The sequence below is a fragment of the Gambusia affinis genome, linkage group LG22, assembly GCF_019740435.1.
Source record: "Gambusia affinis linkage group LG22, SWU_Gaff_1.0, whole genome shotgun sequence".
NCBI lineage: Eukaryota > Metazoa > Chordata > Actinopteri > Cyprinodontiformes > Poeciliidae > Gambusia > Gambusia affinis.
In genome coordinates this window covers 9,180,261-9,199,358 of record NC_057889.1, presented here as the reverse complement: position 1 = coordinate 9,199,358, position 19,098 = coordinate 9,180,261, and the positions used below count along the sequence as shown (strand labels likewise).

Sequence of the window (19,098 nt, the reverse complement as noted above, 5' to 3'; positions counted from 1 at the left end):
TAAACCATTTGTTTACAAGAAATCCTTCAAGAATTTTGCAATCCTATGTAGAAGTAGGCAAATTCTTTAAATATTTTCAGTGTCTTTAATTCAAACTACTTTTCAGTCATAATAAGAGTTGTATAAATTAACTAAATCCTGAAAAACAGAACATACACTGAATCTGTTTCTACTCTGTACGATTAGAAAACAATCTTACGTTGACCTTATTTGATAAAATACAAGTCAATCAGCCAATAGTTTATTGAATCTAGCTGTATTTCTGTATGCTTGATTTCTAGGTATGTTAAATGACTGCCTTCTTTATGTAAATCTTTGACAAATGAGATTGATTATTATGGCAGTAGCATCCGAGCTGGTTGAGTCAGAGATATTTCCACTCCGTGTTCCTACCTTGAATCTGCCTACAATCCGGTCATCATCCAGGGTGTGTTCGTCATCATCTCCAGCTTTTCCTCTGTACAAGTTGAACGTGTGAAGCCAATCCTCAAAGTTGCCATACTCACTCTCCAGCTCTTTGTTGTACACCTGCATGAGCCAGGCAGCATGAAAAATTCAAATGTACTTAGCTGTTTGCTGGCTTGCTGCCTGAGAAACTCACCACTAGCTCATCCACTCTTGCTTTAGGGGGTCGCTTCTCTGAGCCGTCAGCAGCATGACTCTTCTTCTGCTTGGAGCTCTTCTTCTCTTTGAACCTTTCTTTCATTTTGGAGCCTTTAAGATGGAGGTCATCGGGTCTGATATCTGATCAGAATGAGAAACGTTTAAGTTCAAATGGAATCATGAAGATGATTAGATGTAGAAGTACAAAACATGTTGTGTTCGAAGCCTTTTATCATAAATAGTACATTTCCCTAAAATGCTGAAATCACATGATATGCTCTGATCGTCATTAACTTGTACAATATTAGACAGGAGTTACTCTTTTGGTGTTGCTGCAGGAATCCAAATGAGGCACTTTTAAAATAAAATAATAATAAAAAAAACCTCTAAAAGTTATAAATAAATAAATTAAAAAAAACAACTTGTGCTATTACCAAAATTAGTTGCTGTTCATGACTTATATTACCATAGATTACAAAATACAAAAAACTCCACTGAGGTTAATCTTCAGCAGGACTAAATAAATTACCTGATAGAACATAAAACCAGAGGATTTAAACATCACAGTCTAGAGCAATACATATTCAAGTGTTACACTGACAGACTTGGTGGTAAATTCTAAATATACGAGTCTCTGTGGCAAGATTTGAAAATTGATGTTCTACTTAAAACAAAATGCACTGAAGCTTGTGTCTGTAATGTGACAAATTGTGAAAATATTTCCCCTGCAAAAACAATTAACGATGGAGAATCAGAATAGCTCTCATTGTTCTAAACAGAAATTAAAGGCAGAAAATGTGCACAAATATGTCAATATCAAAGATTTTATATTTGTTGTATATATTCTGTAAAAGTTAAATACCTGCTGCCTCAGCTGCTATCTCGAGGTCTTCTCTCTCCTCTGCCTCTACGTGAGCTGCTTCCTGGGATCTGAGGTTCTAACAGACCAGCAAAAAATACAGAACAAGATTAACAAAAGAAGAAAACATAAAAATGAGTGAACAGAGCTGGAAAGAACAGCATACAACCTCCTTCAGCGTCTCAATGGAGGCAAAATACTTGGACCACCAGTCCAGCACTCGCTCATCTGTCTCTTCCTCCTCTTCTACTCCTCCCTTCTTCTTCTTTTTCTTCTTCCTTTTTTCTTTGTCACTCTCGTCTTCATTCTTGAAAAAGTCAGAGACATAAATTTATTCCAGAATGTTGTTGGTTTTTCATTCAAGGCTCTGAAACAGTTTACTGCATGCACTTCTGAACTTATCTGCTAAATATCTACAGAACTACTCACCATGTCAACTTTTACAACAGCATCAGACATCTGGGCATTACATAAAACAGCACAAGGGTTAATACACAATGGATGATACAGCAATGAGCAGCACAAATACAACGGCAGGTAAAAAGCATAGGACAAGATGCAAGGGTAATACTTCTGAGATCTAAGGAAGTACATACAGAACAGATATAAATGTATTTATTCAGCTTGAAGTACAGGACATAAATCCTTACAGCGTCCAACTTGACAACTGTGTCCATCTTTCGGATTGGGGGTTCGGCTTCTAGGTTGACGGAGACGTCACCTGCGGGACGAGAGAAGGTGCGGGAAGAAAGGCTGGGTGATGAGCGAGCTTGGGAGCAGCCATTGGTTAGAACCATGTAGCCATTCATTAGCTTAGCTGGAAGGAAGCCGATGATGAAAGACAGCAGCAGCAGTGGGCAGGAGGAAAGGACAAGACAAGAGGAGGCATGCAAGAGAGGAACAAGATAAGAAAATAGAGGTAAGATATCCACAAGAGGGATTTTGAGGAATGAAAGTAAGCAGAAAAAGTCATTAAAACAGAAATATGAAGTTGAATAAAAGTATTCTATTACTTATTGTTTTATTGAGTGAAAAAAATGTCAACTTAGAAATACAAAAAACTAATAAATGCAAAAGATACTTTAGGCTGTAAATACCTGCAGTGGCCCAATTGTTGCAGCTTTTGTCTGGAGGACTGTAAATAAAGTGTCTGAGGATGGAAACAGCGTGGGACCCCACCAGGATGTAGCGTCCAAATGCTCTGCAGTCCACCACCCGGATGTTAAGAGGAGGATGGAGAAGCTCATTTTCTGGCAGGTCCTGTTGTAACAAAATGTCATTATCAAGGTCAGTGATTAAACATAATGAAGGGCTCAAAAAGCAATGAATAAGACTTTAGAAAACAGTGAAATTACATGAGAAGGCAATAAGTGAGAAGGTGAGAAGTATTGATAGAACAAAAATGTTTGCAGAAAACACATTGCAATACATTAGAAGAGAAAAAAAGGGCATAAACAGATATAAATATGAAATTGTCCACCCAAGTCAAAAGCTGTAGATATAAAAATCAGCTTAAAGATTTGTAAGGTTTCCACAGTTCTTATATAGTGCAACAGGCAGTTCCCCAAATATAATGTGTAATCACCTCTACGTTTCAGTTTAGATCAAGGAACATCTAAAAGCATCCACTGGACTGGATGCTTTTATATAGTTTCCATATGAAACATGATCATGTAAAAATCCTGCCAATAAAATAGGGACAGTACATTAAGAGCCTTAAAAGTCAACAATAAAATCTTGAAATAAATTCTGTAACTGATAGGAAATAAGTGGAGGGAGACCAACAAAGGAGTTGCATACTTCAATTTCATGCTTTATGTAACAACTCTCAGCAACATTCTGCAATAACTGCAGAGAATGAAGGGATAAAAAGTATTTTCAAAGAACCTCATACATACAACTATAATTGGCTGTGATGAAGGAGTGATGGCTTAACCTTTGCTAGAACAGAGACGGCATAAATCACGCAAACTTACCACTTCAAACCATTTGACCAGGGTGCTGAAGTTGGGATTCTTCTTGTAGTTCTGAATGAGGGCAGATTGAACTCCTCGACCTGCACACTCGATGTCCACCCGGGGTCGATCAACTTGGGCCAAATTGATCCTTTTCAGGTCCCTTAATCCCCAGAATAATACCTGAATTGGGAAATAAAGAAGAGTGAGATGGAGGTAACCTGTAAAGCTCAAAACACAAAATCGTAGTTCACCTCTATGCGGTAGCGACTCAGGACGGGACGTATGCCCAGGGGAACAGGAAGGATGGGTCCACGCTCTGAGTCCGTCGGCCCTTCGAGGGGAGGAAGGTCAGCCCTGCCTCCTTGACCAACCTAATGTGAGGTGAAAGGTCAGGAACATAACTGGGTTAAGACATATTATCAGATATATTTCCTACAGCCCCAGTGGATGCGTTTAATCATTTGTAGTACTAGTCAGACTTTTACGTACAGTTCACTCATCATGGAATGTTATTTATATAGAGCAATCATATTATGCAACACACAAAGTCAATGTTTTTGAAAGAACAAGAATTTGTTCTTTTCAGCACTGGGGGACACTTTTAAGCATAACTGATGAAATTAAAAGAACAACCCTGGAACCACCAACATTCAAGTCTACTATTAACTGAAAGACGCCAGTTTGACTCTGCACAGTGAATCAAATTTAAAGTCATGCTTAAAAGAGAAATGCTAGAAAGTTAAATTTAAAAATGCTTTACTATTTTTGATACAAAGTGTTCAAATATTGAGTTAGCATTATTCTCACTACATGTCATTTTCTGCTACTTGCTAAGTACCCCAAAAAAATAATGGAAGTGTTAGATTTGTTTAAGACTATATGTATGCACCCAATTCTTGTTTTTAAGTTCATTGTCATATACGTCTTATGCTACCGTACTCCTGAAAAAAAATCACGGTTAAAAGTCCTACATTATTAGTTTTTACCAAAATTCTATCTTAAAAACAATCAAGTGTGAAGAAGTGAAAGTGAAAGGATATACAACACTGATGAATATGGAAAAACAATTAGGAGAGCAAGATAAAGTGAAATGAAAAAAAAAAGAGTTTAAAGAGGACCTTTATTTGAGGAACAGCAAAGTCATGGACAGCGATTAGAGCTCGCCTGATTTCCTCCGCATCAAAAGGTATCTGTAAGAAGTAGTAGTCAAAAGACAAAACATTGATTTAAGGGGAAAATAGTTATAGTGATGAGGATGGAAGGAAGATGAAGGAAGGATTTTTACAACAAAAATGGAAAAGGGATCATACCAAATTTCTAAAATGAAAATCTGTGATCTCACAAGTAGCATCTTTAAGCAGCATGGTTAACTGTGTTTCCTCTGTTACCTGCAGTAGCTCGAAAGCAGCCAGCAGCTCTCCTGCAATGCTGTTCCCTCTGTATATCTGGTAATACTCCAGTTGTGGGGGGAACCTTGGGGGTCCGTAAGGCTCGTCACACATCTTAATGGTGGGCTTTGCAAACGTCCGACCTATAAACTCTGCCTTTCCCTGTGCACCACATTGTGTGACATAACAGTGAGGCAAAAGTTGAGGGGATAAGGGACGGGGATTAGACGCAGGTCCGGGTGCAGTTACCAATAACAGTCACTTGGTGTCACTATTAGACAAAGTGGTGCAATGCTGGAATATTGTTCAATTACTGTTAGTACAACTTTTAGTAGATTTACATAATCATGATTAAATATTTACAATGAGTGATATATAAGTTATAATATGAGTACTCTATTTAGTAAAATTAAGTGAGAACATAAATGAAAAATATGCAGGAAAAAAAACAAAACAAGGGTGGACAGACAGAAGGAATGAGGGATGGAAAAGCAGAGATTTTAGTTTAAATGGCCAAAATCTTCAGTTATTTTTATTGTTTCACTGGTATATTTTAAAGCTTAGCATCAAATCAAAGGATCTTACCACAGTGTCTTGGTCATAGAATTCAACAACAATGATTGGAGGGTCATCTCTGAGCTCAGTAGCCTCTCCAAACAACTCGACATCATCAAACACCAGCAGCTGGTCCCATGTGGGGCAGAGGGTCTCATTTAGAACCTGCGGCACACAACAGCATGGTTTGCACGTGAATCGATACAAAAAACTCACACAGAAGTGGGAAGAGTACAGTAAGACCTCTGTTACCTCAGTAACCTGGCTTTGTGAGGAGAAGAAAACCCGAGCAAAGGGGTCTGAAAGCCCACTGCTGTCAGCAGCAAACAGACTGCGGGCCTGGTACATGTGAGCTCGGAGCTGAAACACCTGCTTCACTGGTGAAAACCATAAACACGGAGTTTTTACTTTTTATTCCAACACATTTTTTCTGCATCAAGAAATGACTCTCTCTTTAAAAGTCGGTTGCTAAACTATTCAAAGACAATAGATGTGATGAAAGTTTAAAAACAGATTAGTAGAGCTCACAGCTTTCCATTTTCACTAATTACACACTACTTACTGTCATAGACAAGGGTGACTGGAGGAAGCCCATGGCCTGTTTTGGTGGCTCTGATCTCTTCAAAACCATTCGGGAGACCATTTAGGAAATCCTTCCGGCTCTTGTTGAGGCCGAGCCACAGATATAACTCCAGCTTAGCCTGGACTGTCCAGCCAGCAGGGCCAAACCCTTTTTTACCAGGCAGCTGTGGACAATGAATATTAATATGAAGTCATTAAAACCTAAAGCCCCCACAAAAAAACTGTGCACATTTGAGTCTGTATGTCTAATATTATGACTCAGAAGTAATCCACAGAAAATACTAACTTTTGCATATTTCTTTTAGTGTATTACGAACACTAATGTTATTTGTTGTATAGCATCATCACACGTCCAAATAATCAATTATTCATAGCCATGATGCCTTCATGTTAATCTGTGATCAGATCTTTATAAAGTTAAGAAAGGAGGACTGACTGAAGACGGATATGGGTGGTGGTACCTTGAGGAAGACTGCTTTGACTTTTCCACAGTCTTTGCCAGTCTCTTCATCCACCACAGAGTACAGAATGTCTTTGGAAGGAATTCGGGCATAGGCGATGCGCTTGTTGTTACTCATCATCCAGATGAAAACATCTGGGATGCTGTGCTGAGGCTGGAGATAATTTAAAGAAAGGAAACTTCAAACTGTCTTGAGTTCTTTCCTTACTCATGAGCTATTACAGAGTATTAAGGATTACAGAGAACCAAGTTTCTACCTCGTCGGCAAGGAAACGGAGTCTCTGCAGGAAGTTCTGCGCCAGCTTGAGTTTTTCTTTGACCGTGTTTTTCTTCACCTGCGTGCGAATCTGCTTGGCCTGCTGTCCCATGCTGTCCTGCAGCAGTAAAACATGATAGCAATGTTTAATGATAAAAAAGACTTCTTTATGTAATTTTTCTCTCACATTTCAAACATAATAGACACTGAAAATTCAACATGATCGTGTAAATGCATGCAGATGACCAACAAGAAATAATTAACATATAAATGCATTTCTGTTTCATGTACTTACTACTGCAGTAAGATTAGAAACTACTGATGCGTTAATTCACTGAAGCTCCCTCCTGTGCTCAAGAGGAATAAATCTTACCATCTCTCTCATGCATGACTTGAGCCGCTCTCGATCAAGCTTAGTTCTGCCTGCTAGGTTCACATCTTTGTTGGCAAGTGTCACAAACCGACTGCACCAACAAAAAAAAAAGCACACAGAGAAATGTGTATTCATAACATATTGCTGTCGGTGTCATGCTGGTTCTCATTGAGAGCATTGTACTACTCAAACTGAATTTAAAAATACACATTCGGATCATTCACTGGAAAAAAAAGCAATTGCTGAAATCTGCAGCCTGTTTCACAGTGAAACCCTTAATGAATGAGTTTGTCTGCTGGAGGAAGATTCTCCAGAGGGAGATAACTGCCTTTATATGGGGAGATATTATTTAAGATAGCATCAAAACTAAAGTAGTCCCTTTTGGTGCAGCCTAAAACAATCACAGCATTTTCTCTATAATCACTGCTGGGAGAAACTTTCTATAGGGGCTTACTTACTACTTACTATTGACAATTCTGGTTTTGTTTCAAGATAACGAAACATTTTTGCTACAGATCTGATTACCTGCATCCAATTGTGAGCTCCTCCAAAACTCCCCTGAGTCTGCGCTCCGGAAAGGCCTTCTCTGTCTTAATGATCTCTTGAACATCATTTAAGCCCTCTTCCTGGTGGAGCACACAAGGAAATAGAGTCAAACTAATAAAACTACAATACCTAACCATACCTACTTAATACATTAGATTATTATTATATGCAGACATATAATAACCGTAACACACACATGGTCAGATTTATATACATAGGCTAATATATAAAGTATATGCATGCATACACCCTCACTAATATTTCGTTAAATGTTCCATCTCTACACTCCTGGCATAACTCTTACAGAATATTTGACAACTCTTCAAAGCAAAAAAAGACATAGTTTATTTTAAATTTCAATATATTTTGTGGTAAAGATCATTTAAGAGATTTAATGCCACTATAATCTGCAGCATCCCCTCCTAAACCAGTTTTGAAAGTTTCATCCATCTAGATTTTGATTTGTTGACACTGACGAATTTGGATTTATGGCTCCTACATTTTAGTATCATAATCAGCTGAGGGAGTGTTTTGTGTAAAACAGTTCCTCAGCATGGCCTTACCACCACCATGCTTTATAGTTTATAGAGGGTTCTTAGTTTGAAAAGCTCAACTGAATCCTCCAAATGTTGTTCTTGTTATTACACCTAAAACCCTCAAACTTTGTTTTGTATAGCTACAAAACCTGTGTGTGGGTTACAGAAAAGCCACAATAAATTCAAAGCAGCGTGATCAGTTTTTGTTTTTGGAAATAAATTAGGCTGTATTGTGTATTTTCAGTCCAAACTGGGAAAAAAAAAGTTCAACTTCATCAGTAAAAGATATTAATGGTCCTGAGGATCACAGGTCTAAATTAGTCACATAGAAAGAGTTAAACTCACCAACTTGTCTGCAATCTTATCCATCATGTTTGAATTATAAAGCCGTCTCCTCTGATCCTGCCACCAGCTCTTGAGGTAGACACATGGTTTCTTTTCAAAGTAGGGCAGATGGAAGTAGTTTCTGTAATGTTTGGGAAATTAATTTTAAAGTTTTAAAGATTTTCTTTTCTTTAAGTTTCTTCCTGCTTTAGCCAACTCAGACCTGTCTGTGATGAAAGGCTTCATGGGAGGAGTTGAGGAGACTGAGGTGAGGTCCGCATCTTCATCTTCCTCATCCTCACTGGAGTTTTGGATCAGCTCATTTTCCTCCTCCTGATTCTCTTCTTCCTTCTTTTTCTTCTTCACAGAGGAGGATTTGCTCACACCATCAATGTGGTTGCCATAATTTCCTGTTGGCAGAGTGTTTCAAGAGATTGAATAGAGTTACAGTAGTTGCTGATTTTTGTGTGAAGACCAAGAGCAGTGTCCAATACCTATTGTGATTTCAAAACTTATCGGTTTGTCACCAATCTTCCTGTCGATCATAGTAGCCTCCAGAAACGAACCAAACAAGAAGAACTCCTCCATTTTTCCTGTGGCGCTCTGGTGGAAAAATAAGGCTAATAAGCATTTCTATTCCAGAGGAAGGTGAAAAACCCCCCCAACAATGATACTGGTTGCTTAGCACCCTTACAAGTATCCACTAAAAACCAAAGGAGTCTTTTCACCTCTGAGATGTTGGAGACAGGCTCCACCTGAACATCAGTTGAGCAGATGATTTCAGGCGATGTTGTGTCCAGGATCTCCACCGCTATGGAAATAAGGAGGCGTGCTCTGAAGGACACGCCTTCGCCGAGACCATCGTTTAGGTCCTGGTGCTCATCCATTAGAGTGTACTGACGAGTGGAGCCGTACATGTTGACCCAGGCTGGACCCAGGGTGGGCAAAAAGCCTGAAGACGTTTACAATAAAATGAAAAGATTTAAAATGATCTGAGGTGACATTGTAGCTGAGATTAACATCAGTGTTCTACATTCAGTGTATTCAGCTCTAAATCCTTTTATCCAAACTATTGTAAAAGAGTTTTGCAGGGAACACAGAGCTCTTTTGACATGTTTACGTATGAATTCCAACCATGGCTAATTATATACAGTAATGAATTATAATGAAATTACTCTGTCACTTTGATTTGATTATGAGTAGAATTTGACATATTTCTCAAAAAATAATGAAAGTCATAAACAGTAAAATGATGGTACAAGTGAATCATACTACCATTTGACATGTTGTTTCAACTCTTATATGCTGACTATATTATAGTATAATATTTGGTGCCTTGTAAAAGTTTGGACGTCCTAATTTGGATGCAAAATGGGGCTGAGGAAATGTTCGCCTGCATGCTCAGGGTAAAAAAGAGTTCAATGAAAATGAATTCCAGGAAAACTTAATTTTCTGGAACTGGTAGTTGAATAATATAACAGGTACCTCTAAAATGTTTGTGGTGGAAATGAATTTTACTTAGGGGTCTCTGGGTAAGGGGGGTAAATACAATTGCACACAATACTTTTAAGATTTTACTAGTAAAATAAATTGGAAAGCCATTCACTGTTTTCCTTCCACTTTCCCTTTCCAGAGCAGTGCGTGGACAAATGCTCATCAGTTTGGATGCATTTAATGATCTTTGAGGAACAGGGTTTGACCTACAAATCATCACATGCTATAAAACTGCAGAAAAATAACAAAACTTGCTCCGTCACCAAAAATTTCTAAGAAGACAATCGACTTCCATGCTGCCTCTTGTATCTTGACTGATACCTTTATCACCATCGTTTGAGATCTTCCGTAGATCGATGAAGTGGGTTCCTATGGCAACGTCATTGACCTTATCCGAGTCTCTAATCTGCACCTTGATCCTCTTGCAAAGAGGAGGGAAGAGCTCTGTGAAGATGACTTGCTCGTTCCAGATTGGTTCATAGCTGCTCTTCTGGACCGAAGTCTTTCCCTGGAGATAAAGAGGAGGAACTTAACACTCAACTCTAAGACGGGGGAAATACACACACAGCTGAAATGGTTTCTTACATAGGAGCAGGAATTGTTATCTATATATGAACATATCACAATACAGTACTCTACGGTGTAATCTATTTTATGTTTCTGGAGGGAAGTGTCAAGTCAGCAGCTGATTCTAAGAAAAACACATTTGAGCTTTTCAGATAGCAAAACTGTGAAAATATTGGAGGCTGGTTTTCTGAGGCTGACAAAATAAATTATTTTTATTGCTTCAGAATAAGGCGAGAGCAATATAAAATAACCCTAAAATATAATTAAATCCTTTAGTGACCAACCATACTTCAATTTTTGGGAAGCTGTAAATCTAAACCAAATCCACATCTGTATGCTTTCTCAGACCTACAGAGTTTTTCACTCCAAATGTTCCCCATGGAGTCATAAAAAAAAGAAATAGAGCACTTAGAAAAAGAGTGAAAAAGAAAAAAAAAATCAGAACCTTTTGCCCAGAAAACTGCACTTGAACATAGGGGTCAACAAGGTCTCTGTTCTCTCCAATAAAGGCCTTTTTCACATTCGCCATGATGCTGGTGTTCATTTTAGGAAGTCCCTCAGCTCGGTGGATCTTCACATAAAATCTCGCCCATTGCCTCTCTGCTGGGATGCCTTCTGGGAGGAGCAGATTTCTGCAGCACAAGCAGAAGCAGAAAAATATATTCAGAAAGCAGACCACGGAGTGTGATTGCATCTATTGTTAAGTTTTCACTCAGAAATTTAAATCTTGAGGCATTCATAGATATTGGATGATTATTGATAAGACAGACTTTGTTTGAGCTTGGAGGGAAATCTTTCAAATTCAGTCTTATGAAATATTAGCATAAGTATAGATGCTTGCTTCTCTGTTTGCAGTTGCATTTTATGTTCAGAATATCAATTTGTTATAAAAATATTTCAAGACACTAACTTATTTTGAGGGGAAATGACACACAGATGTATATAATACAGTAATATAAATGAATAAGTTTCAATATGCAGCTGACTGCAGCAAGCAGGAGTTTTAATCTTGTGAAGAAATCTAGTTTTAAGAGATAGAAACAACATATCACCCTTCTATGTCGTCCTCATCAGTCTCATTGGCTTTATGCGGCGTCTTGATGTTATCACCTTTCCCGACAACTGCAATGTCACACTTTACATATCCTTTGCACCCCGCTGTGATATCACCGGGATCAGATAGGATGGCCCATTTGTGATAGAACTGGTGTTCTGTGACAGATGCCGATAGATGCATTGTTAAACCAGCAAAAATGACAAAATATTCAATTCAAAGCAGTGGATTCTTCTTGTCAAACAAATATTTTTATAAACTCTTTTGCATACTGACAGCCAGAGTCATCAGCTACTGCTTACTGGAGATAAAAATGTTAGCTTACCGGGCTGAGAGTAAACGGTCCCAACATCCATCTTAAAGGTTCCCACCAACGTCCCGCTTCTTAAAAGGTTTTTAGAATGAATAACCTAAGTAGACACAAAGGGAAGTGAACTAAAAATACAATTATGGAACTGATTTTCACAAGAAAAATTGGATTTTTAAATTTAATTCTTAAAATTTACACTGAGATGATGAGATGAGAAAGAGTTTCTTTAAATAGTATGGATTACTAACCGAGAGCTTGATGATCTTGTCAAACATGACGTCTGGTGGGACGTGGAAATCGAAGACAAAATACTAAAATAGTAGAGAAACGGGGTTTACCATTAAATTCCAGTATATTTACTTCTGCCTCTAACATCAACAGTACAATATCACATGTTTTCTCCACTTGGCTCAGATTGGGATGGACTCAAAACCCCTTTGAGGTCCTGAGTAGGTGCAGGAGCAAATACAAAAAAACCAGATGATTGATAGTTCTGAGTGCAGACTGTGATTGTTCACAGAGAGCTGCAGAATTCACAACAAGTATCAAAACTTTTCAGTAAGGACAAAGGGGATTATCATGTCATCCTCACAGGAAATGAGCTTGTTTGAAGTACAGGGATCAGTATGCAGGTAAAGGTAAGGCCTTGGAAAATATGCGGCAGCAAGGTTACATAGCAGCCAATGTTTTTAGTGAGACATGGGAAACTTTGGATTTTTCCTATATATTAGTTTACATAAGCTTCTAGGGTAAGACGATAATAAAGTCAAGGGGTTATGCTGCTTTAAATAACTGAAGCCGTCAGCACATTTTGTAATAATATAATAATGCATAGACGCATCAACAGACTCTTGCTATTGCGCATGTTGATTTTAAGTTTTCATTGATAGAAAGAAATGACAGTAAAATCTTAGCGTAAAAATCCAATATTGGATCATTTAAATCTCAACTTTAATAGAGCCTTAAATATTTTTCAACAAGAAAACCTATCAATTATCTAAGTAAAATTGTTTAACTTACATAGAAAATAATAAAGAGAAAGGTAAAATAAATCCCTTGATTTTCATTATATAATGAGCTATGAAAACATAAATTAATCTACTCTATGTAGTTAAGTCAATCTTAATGGTAAGGACTGTAAAAACAGTTATTTATTTTAAAAGCATTGCTTTCTAACCCAACATGAATTAATTTGAGGCATTATTTGCCTAGAACATGTAGCTTCACTGGTGAAAATTAGGCAGTAATATCGATCAATTTCACATGATCTTTGTGCAAAAAAGAAACAAAAAACCCCCAAACAAATATCTGCAAAAAGCATAAGCCACAGAAATCTGATAGTGAGCACTGTAAACATGAGATGCAGCCATTTCAACTTCTTTGGCTTCAGGTTTTTCTCTCAGTGGGGATTTTCAGTCAGATTTAGGGAATCGATAACAGACAAACTGTCACTTTCACTCCCTGCAGGGCACAACAAAGAGTCTGGGCTCTGGAACATTCTCCTCTACCCTGGCTGATCCCTCCCAGATCCAGCAGAGATTCTCCATCATCACGGGGGGTTGAGTATTCTACACTTCATAATCAATATTGTGTCTTTCATTTGAGTCCAATCTCAAGCTGAAAGCTAAGCTATTCCCTCGTATTCCTCAACCTCAATCTTTCATAATGTAAAGTAAGAAGGTTTATATGGATGTGTGAGATCACACTTTTTCATGAAGCGCAATAAATAGAAAAACAAACAAGTTCTCACCTCATTATAGTACGGACAATTGGTGGACTCCTTCATGGATGTATATTTCTTGTCATCTCCAACCTCCACACATACCACAGGATCCATGTTCAGGCCTATTAGCTGCCGAGCCTCAATCACTGTGATGTTGATCTGATGGGAGAGATTACCAGATCTGATTACCTAAACAGTACTATTTTTTGTTTAGTAGTCCAAATGATCTCCGGTACTTGTGATTGGAAATCTTGATCTTTTAAGTAAGTCAGATAATTTTGTAGAATTCAATTATCAGAACTAGTTTAATTGGGTAGTAAATGTTTCTTTGATTTGCAATTTAGTCAAGTGTTTTATATAATTGTAAAATTCTGGAGTTAAGTAGATATAAGTGATGGTTTGTGCTGAAACAGTTCATTGTTGTTTTGTGAGTGTGTAGACCAAACCTTATAAATTCCTGTCTTTTAAGTAGTGCTTGTTTTTGCTTCCTTATTTAACTTTCTTTGGCAAACAAGTTTGCACTTGATCCTTTGGTCTATTGTCTTAATGAAATAAATAAATTAAAACCAAAGAGCAAACATTCAGTACATTCTTCTGCTTTGTATTCATGGCTGTCTTAGTAATTTTGTGCTTTTTTGTTTAGTGTGACCTTATTTGGCTTTTGATGTGCAAAGAGAAAGGAATTCTCAAAGGAATTCACTCTGAGCAAAGGATAACCACTGACAAGTGAAAATAATAACACTGATTAACATTTACTCAGCAAGTGGAGTCCATCGATCAGGAACTATTCGGTAAGTAGTTTGGATTTTATTCCTTTATAAATGCTTTTATAAATAAGTTCTATCTCTAAGATAAAAACACTAAGATTATCAAAATCAATGTCCCATGTTGCCCTTTTTTAAAAAGTGACTGCATTAACATGATTTATTTTTTCTTTTTTAGAATGTACCTGGAACTATACTGCATGCTCATTTTATAAAGATTTGCTTCAGCACAGAAAATTACAGAAATCCAGATACAATTTGTGAAAATTAACTAGAAAAAGACCCAAGAAGCTACATACAAACATACCTGATAATCAACGGGCCTTCCAGAGCTTGGTTCCATCTTGATATCTGGCTTTGACCTGAAAGAAAAAGGAAGAAAGACATTTTCAAACATTTAACTGAATAACATTTTCCTTCCTTCGATATTTAATTCTACAGAATCAGTTCATTAAGATTAAATCTGCAGAAATAGCAAAATAAGGACTGAGTTTTCAGTTATCACAAAATTGGATGTAAATGTATAACATTTTCTCTCTGCTTTCTTCAGTAGCTTCGCTGCTCATTCATTTGCTAAATGACTTAATTTGAAAACATCTTGGTGAAAACAAAAAGCTTTAATTAAAGCAATAAAAAACAGATATGGAAAAAAGCAACTAATGTGTACTATAATTGGTTGATTTCCACTGCTCTGACTTCAGAGAAGACTGCTGCAGCTGTGCACAGGAAAGCAGGCTGCATTTGAAGTAACATATTGCAAAGGATTCCCCTTGTTTCAAGTTTTTCCCTTTTCAGTAAAGCAGTTTTTCTGCACACCCAATCAAAGACATAATTGCAATGGTACCCTACAAAGGAAGCCATGTTTAATAACTTCCATGCTGTATATTTAAGGGAGCTTATGTGTGTGTGTGGGACTGTTTAAGACCTTTTATTGGAAACATTAGTTGTGACAGCAGTCACTGAGGCCAACGATATGGTGTCCGGCTCCAGCATTCCAGCAAGACGCATGGCTTTCTTATCCAGATCTTCCATTTCCAGGACGGCTGGTTCATCTGTTTATGTCATGAAGTGCAATAATCAAACGTCAAAACCATTTTTAGAGAGATTTTAAATCACATTATGAATGACGGTGTGTTTTTTACCTCCTCTTCTATGGTCGTCTTTTGAGCTTTTTGTCTTGCCAAGTTTCATGGCAGAGAAAACTCCTCTCCCCGCTCTGTTGAAAAGAATCAAAGAAAAGAGTCATGAAAACGATCTGTCACAGTTGATCTGTCCTCAGATAAACTTGTTTCACATCACATTCAATCAGTTAGTTGTAGCCTTCAGTGGATAAACTTGATAAATGAAGAAAAACTAAATTAGTTCTTTTATGTACATCTTTGAAGGTTGATTGGACATTATGGTCAGGTTGCAATAATTCAGCAGATAAAACAAATACTCCAAAACCCCCAATCACAAAACAAGAGTATCTGGTGTCCTCACGATATTATCTGGATCATATATCACCACAGCAACAAAGACCATGTGATGTCATTGAGAGGGTGACAAATGAGGGGCCTTAATAATTAAAAATGTGGGAAACCATCCAGTTTGCTTCGGATATGGATACATGTCAGGAAATTAATGAACAGGGTTTCCATTTGTTTCACTCGGGCTTTCCGAATCAAGTGTATCAGAGTTCAGCTAAGTTACATCAGATATGATTCTAGTGAAATTCTTAAATTATTATTGCATGGTGTTTTAAAGTACTTTACAATAAAACTAAGTGAGAACAATTCAACTAGATTAGCTTCAAGAGAAAGTGCTTACATATCTTTAGACTGGACAACAGAAGTAAAATGTATTATTTAAAATATCCTGATTATTTTTATATTTATCATTTTATAGAAAATCAAAGTTTACATTTACATTTCACAGGTTTCTCACGTAAAATCATTTCCTATTGAAACAAAATAAAAGAGGACAAAAATCTGGTGTAATTTAAACAAATGGCAGCAAAGAAGATTGATTTAAAAATATGAGTGCACAAAATGCAAATTAATCAGCAAAAACAAAAAAACACTTCCGACATTGTAGTTTAATATTTAATTTAAAAGTGAAAACATTGCTATGCTTAGCGAATTAATATTTGAAATTTAAGTAATTAAATCAATTTTCTTGTATTTGTTCAGATGAACTGCAAGCAGAAAGGAGGCAAACATTGGATTTCATACATACCACATCAATGACAACACTGATCCCATTCAACTCCACAAACAGGTCACAGTAAATCCACCCCAAGGTTTACTTTGAACTAAGTTTCTTTACAGGAATGCATGAAAAAAGACTGGCGTAATAATCAAAGACAAGGCTGGTAGATGCTGTAAGAGTTGCAGATATCTGTGAATGCTGCAGGGCGGCTGGGAGGAGAGGGGGAGAGGGCAATGGAATGGTGGGAGGTGCAAGGAGATAAGGGGGTATTGTATTTACCTTTAAAAACATTGTTTAATCCAGAACAAATAACACAACATTCTTAAAATTAGAGCGTTTTTTTTTTTTTTTTACCTATCAAAAGCTTTAATGGAAATTATTCATCTTTATATACTTTACTTTAGCTTTAAGTTCTACAAAGTGCTTCATAATGCATTTATATTTACCTAACCTATCAAAGTAATGCCTTGTTTAATTGTGATTTTACTCACAAAGAGGGGAATACACGTAATCTAAAGTTTTGTTTAAAAAAAAAAGTAAAAACATATTGAGAGGATCGTGATGGAAGATTTTATTACATGTGTATGGGTCTTATGAGTGAATTAAACTCATGTTATGTTAAGTGTTTATTTTTTGTTTTGCTTATGGACTTTCGTAGACAATGCTCGTCTGAGTGGTTACTCTGAAGGTTATTTGCCAGAGAAATTTCTTTGCACCTGCAAGGAATAGATAAACAAAGTTCTCCCACAATGCCTTTCCAAGGAGCTGGATTTCACAGTCTGTTTTACAAATTGTAAAACAGACTGTTTTACAGTCCTTGGGTGTAAAACATGCGTTGATTCTGTCTGGCGGAGCTTCTTACTACAATGTGAATGTCTGTTTTGCAGTTTTTTTGCTCTCACATGCCAAGATGCTTTTCACCTTTTCTACTGTTTGGGTAAATTCATTTTTCCACAACAGTTATCAAATTTCCTACCAATCAGTGGAAGACTAGCCTTCTGAAAAACTGGTAAATAAAAATCCCTCTTATTTTTAATCTACATTTACACAGAGCAGAAACTAGGATAAGGTCAGAAACCAAAATGCAACAGCAGTAAGCTTTTTTCAGTGAACTAATAGCTCAATTAAAAATAACACGAATTAAAGAAAATATATTCATTTATTCAGTAAAAACTTCTTTCAGTATCTACTTTTTCAAATAGAGTTTGGGAAAATTCACAATACATGACGTAAGTTCTTCAATTCAAAATTGATGCCTCTAGTCACTGCAGGAATAAATAAAACAAAGAGCTCTACTTGACTCAAGAAACAGCTCCAGAATGGAGAGAGCCTCTATTTCCCATGAAAACACAAATGTTCTCAGATACTAGCATAAAAAAAGTGTTGTCTTTTTTTTTTTTTTTTTTTTTTTGCAAATAATAATCTGCAAAGTGTGACATGCATTTATTTCCAGCCCCTCAGTACTTTGTAGAGCCACCTCTCATTGCAATTACAGCTGCTGGTCCTTTGGGCTGAGAGTCTTTAAAATGGCTTCCTTCCAGAATTGCCTGTTTGTATTTGGCTCCATCCAACCTGCAAGCAGCTCTAACCAGATTTCCTGTCCCTGCTGAAGAAAATCATGGCTGCAGCACAATTACACTGCTTTGCAGTCACTGAATTTTGTCAATTGTCTGGAACAAAAACGTTAAATAGTTCGATGTTGATTTCTAGTGTGCAACTAATCCTTGTTTTGTAAAGATATTCTCAAGCTCCACCAGAAATACAACTATTTGTCTAGTTGTCTGAATGATATTAAACTTGCCCACAACTTTTGTTCAGTAATTTTCTCTAACAATTGCCTGAATTAACTATAGAGCAGCTCTATTTAAATTGGTACTTTATTATGCACATGTGAACTCTGTTTAGTCTTCAGATTGCTTCTGAAGGCCATTAGAAGGCTGAATTGGATTTTATTCAGGGGTATCAGAGTAAAGTGGAACTAAAAACCGATGGAAACTTTTGATCCAGAGTTTTGAAAGTGAATCTCTGTTCTTCCTTGTTTGTAAGTCAAAAATATAAGTCAGAAGCATCATTATTATGTTATCTCCAGAAACTCTACTTGAATCATAATTCATCCCCAGTCTAACTGACAAAATCTTTAGGAAAAAAACACACATTGACTTATAGTATGTAAGACTAACTCTTTCTGTGCTTCTGAATCATTATTTGTATTGCAACAAAAGATTTCCCATGTGAAGAAAACTAACATCAGACTAACATCAAATATTCAATGCTGACCTTTTCAGAAGAAGACTCTAAGTGTATCAGAGCAAAGAAAGAGACCAGAAGTCTAAAGCAAAGAAGAAGGATTTTAAGTAAACAAAGAGAAACCAATACAGCTCTCATTTTTTGCACTACAAAGTAAAGGAAGGATAAATGCAGGAGGAAACATTAAAGACAAAAAAGTTCAGTAGGAGAATGTTGGAGTGAAATAATAAAAGTTTTTTTTATTCCTTTTACTGAAAATCAAACACACAAAAATTACATCTGCACTATATAAATGATAATCTAAGGAAT

At 36.8% G+C, this 19,098-nt stretch overlaps 1 protein-coding gene across 9 annotated transcripts in view; it reads right to left on the bottom strand.

Moving 5' to 3' along the window:
* Positions 1-19,098, bottom strand: part of otofa (otoferlin a) — a 67,168-nt gene that overhangs the window by 11,958 nt on the left and 36,112 nt on the right. For 4 of the 9 annotated variants that reach the window (XM_044107380.1, XM_044107381.1, XM_044107383.1 and 1 more), the window contains exons 6-36: positions 15,495-15,568; positions 15,278-15,404; positions 14,660-14,714; positions 13,616-13,747; positions 12,114-12,176; positions 11,881-11,965; positions 11,554-11,713; positions 10,947-11,133; positions 10,256-10,442; positions 9,169-9,392; positions 8,935-9,043; positions 8,664-8,850; positions 8,462-8,582; positions 7,560-7,660; positions 7,035-7,125; positions 6,663-6,779; positions 6,407-6,559; positions 5,926-6,109; positions 5,616-5,740; positions 5,394-5,528; positions 4,809-4,970; positions 4,539-4,610; positions 3,672-3,791; positions 3,439-3,600; positions 2,560-2,722; positions 2,113-2,279; positions 1,892-1,921; positions 1,632-1,769; positions 1,466-1,541; positions 602-744; positions 394-528 (exon numbers count right to left, since the gene is read on the bottom strand). In XM_044107380.1, coding sequence (XP_043963315.1) covers positions 394-528; positions 602-744; positions 1,466-1,541; positions 1,632-1,769; positions 1,892-1,921; positions 2,113-2,279; positions 2,560-2,722; positions 3,439-3,600; positions 3,672-3,791; positions 4,539-4,610; positions 4,809-4,970; positions 5,394-5,528; positions 5,616-5,740; positions 5,926-6,109; positions 6,407-6,559; positions 6,663-6,779; positions 7,035-7,125; positions 7,560-7,660; positions 8,462-8,582; positions 8,664-8,850; positions 8,935-9,043; positions 9,169-9,392; positions 10,256-10,442; positions 10,947-11,133; positions 11,554-11,713; positions 11,881-11,965; positions 12,114-12,176; positions 13,616-13,747; positions 14,660-14,714; positions 15,278-15,404; positions 15,495-15,568 — 3,985 coding nt within the window. Of the gene's footprint in view, positions 1-393; positions 529-601; positions 745-1,465; positions 1,542-1,631; positions 1,770-1,891; positions 1,922-2,112; positions 2,280-2,559; positions 2,723-3,438; positions 3,601-3,671; positions 3,792-4,538; positions 4,611-4,808; positions 4,971-5,393; positions 5,529-5,615; positions 5,741-5,925; positions 6,110-6,406; positions 6,560-6,662; positions 6,780-7,034; positions 7,126-7,559; positions 7,661-8,461; positions 8,583-8,663; positions 8,851-8,934; positions 9,044-9,168; positions 9,393-10,255; positions 10,443-10,946; positions 11,134-11,553; positions 11,714-11,880; positions 11,966-12,113; positions 12,177-13,615; positions 13,748-14,659; positions 14,715-15,277; positions 15,405-15,494; positions 15,569-16,569; positions 16,784-19,098 lie in introns of those variants that run through there. The other 5 variants (XM_044107388.1, XM_044107385.1, XM_044107384.1 and 2 more) reach the window with 5 other exon arrangements.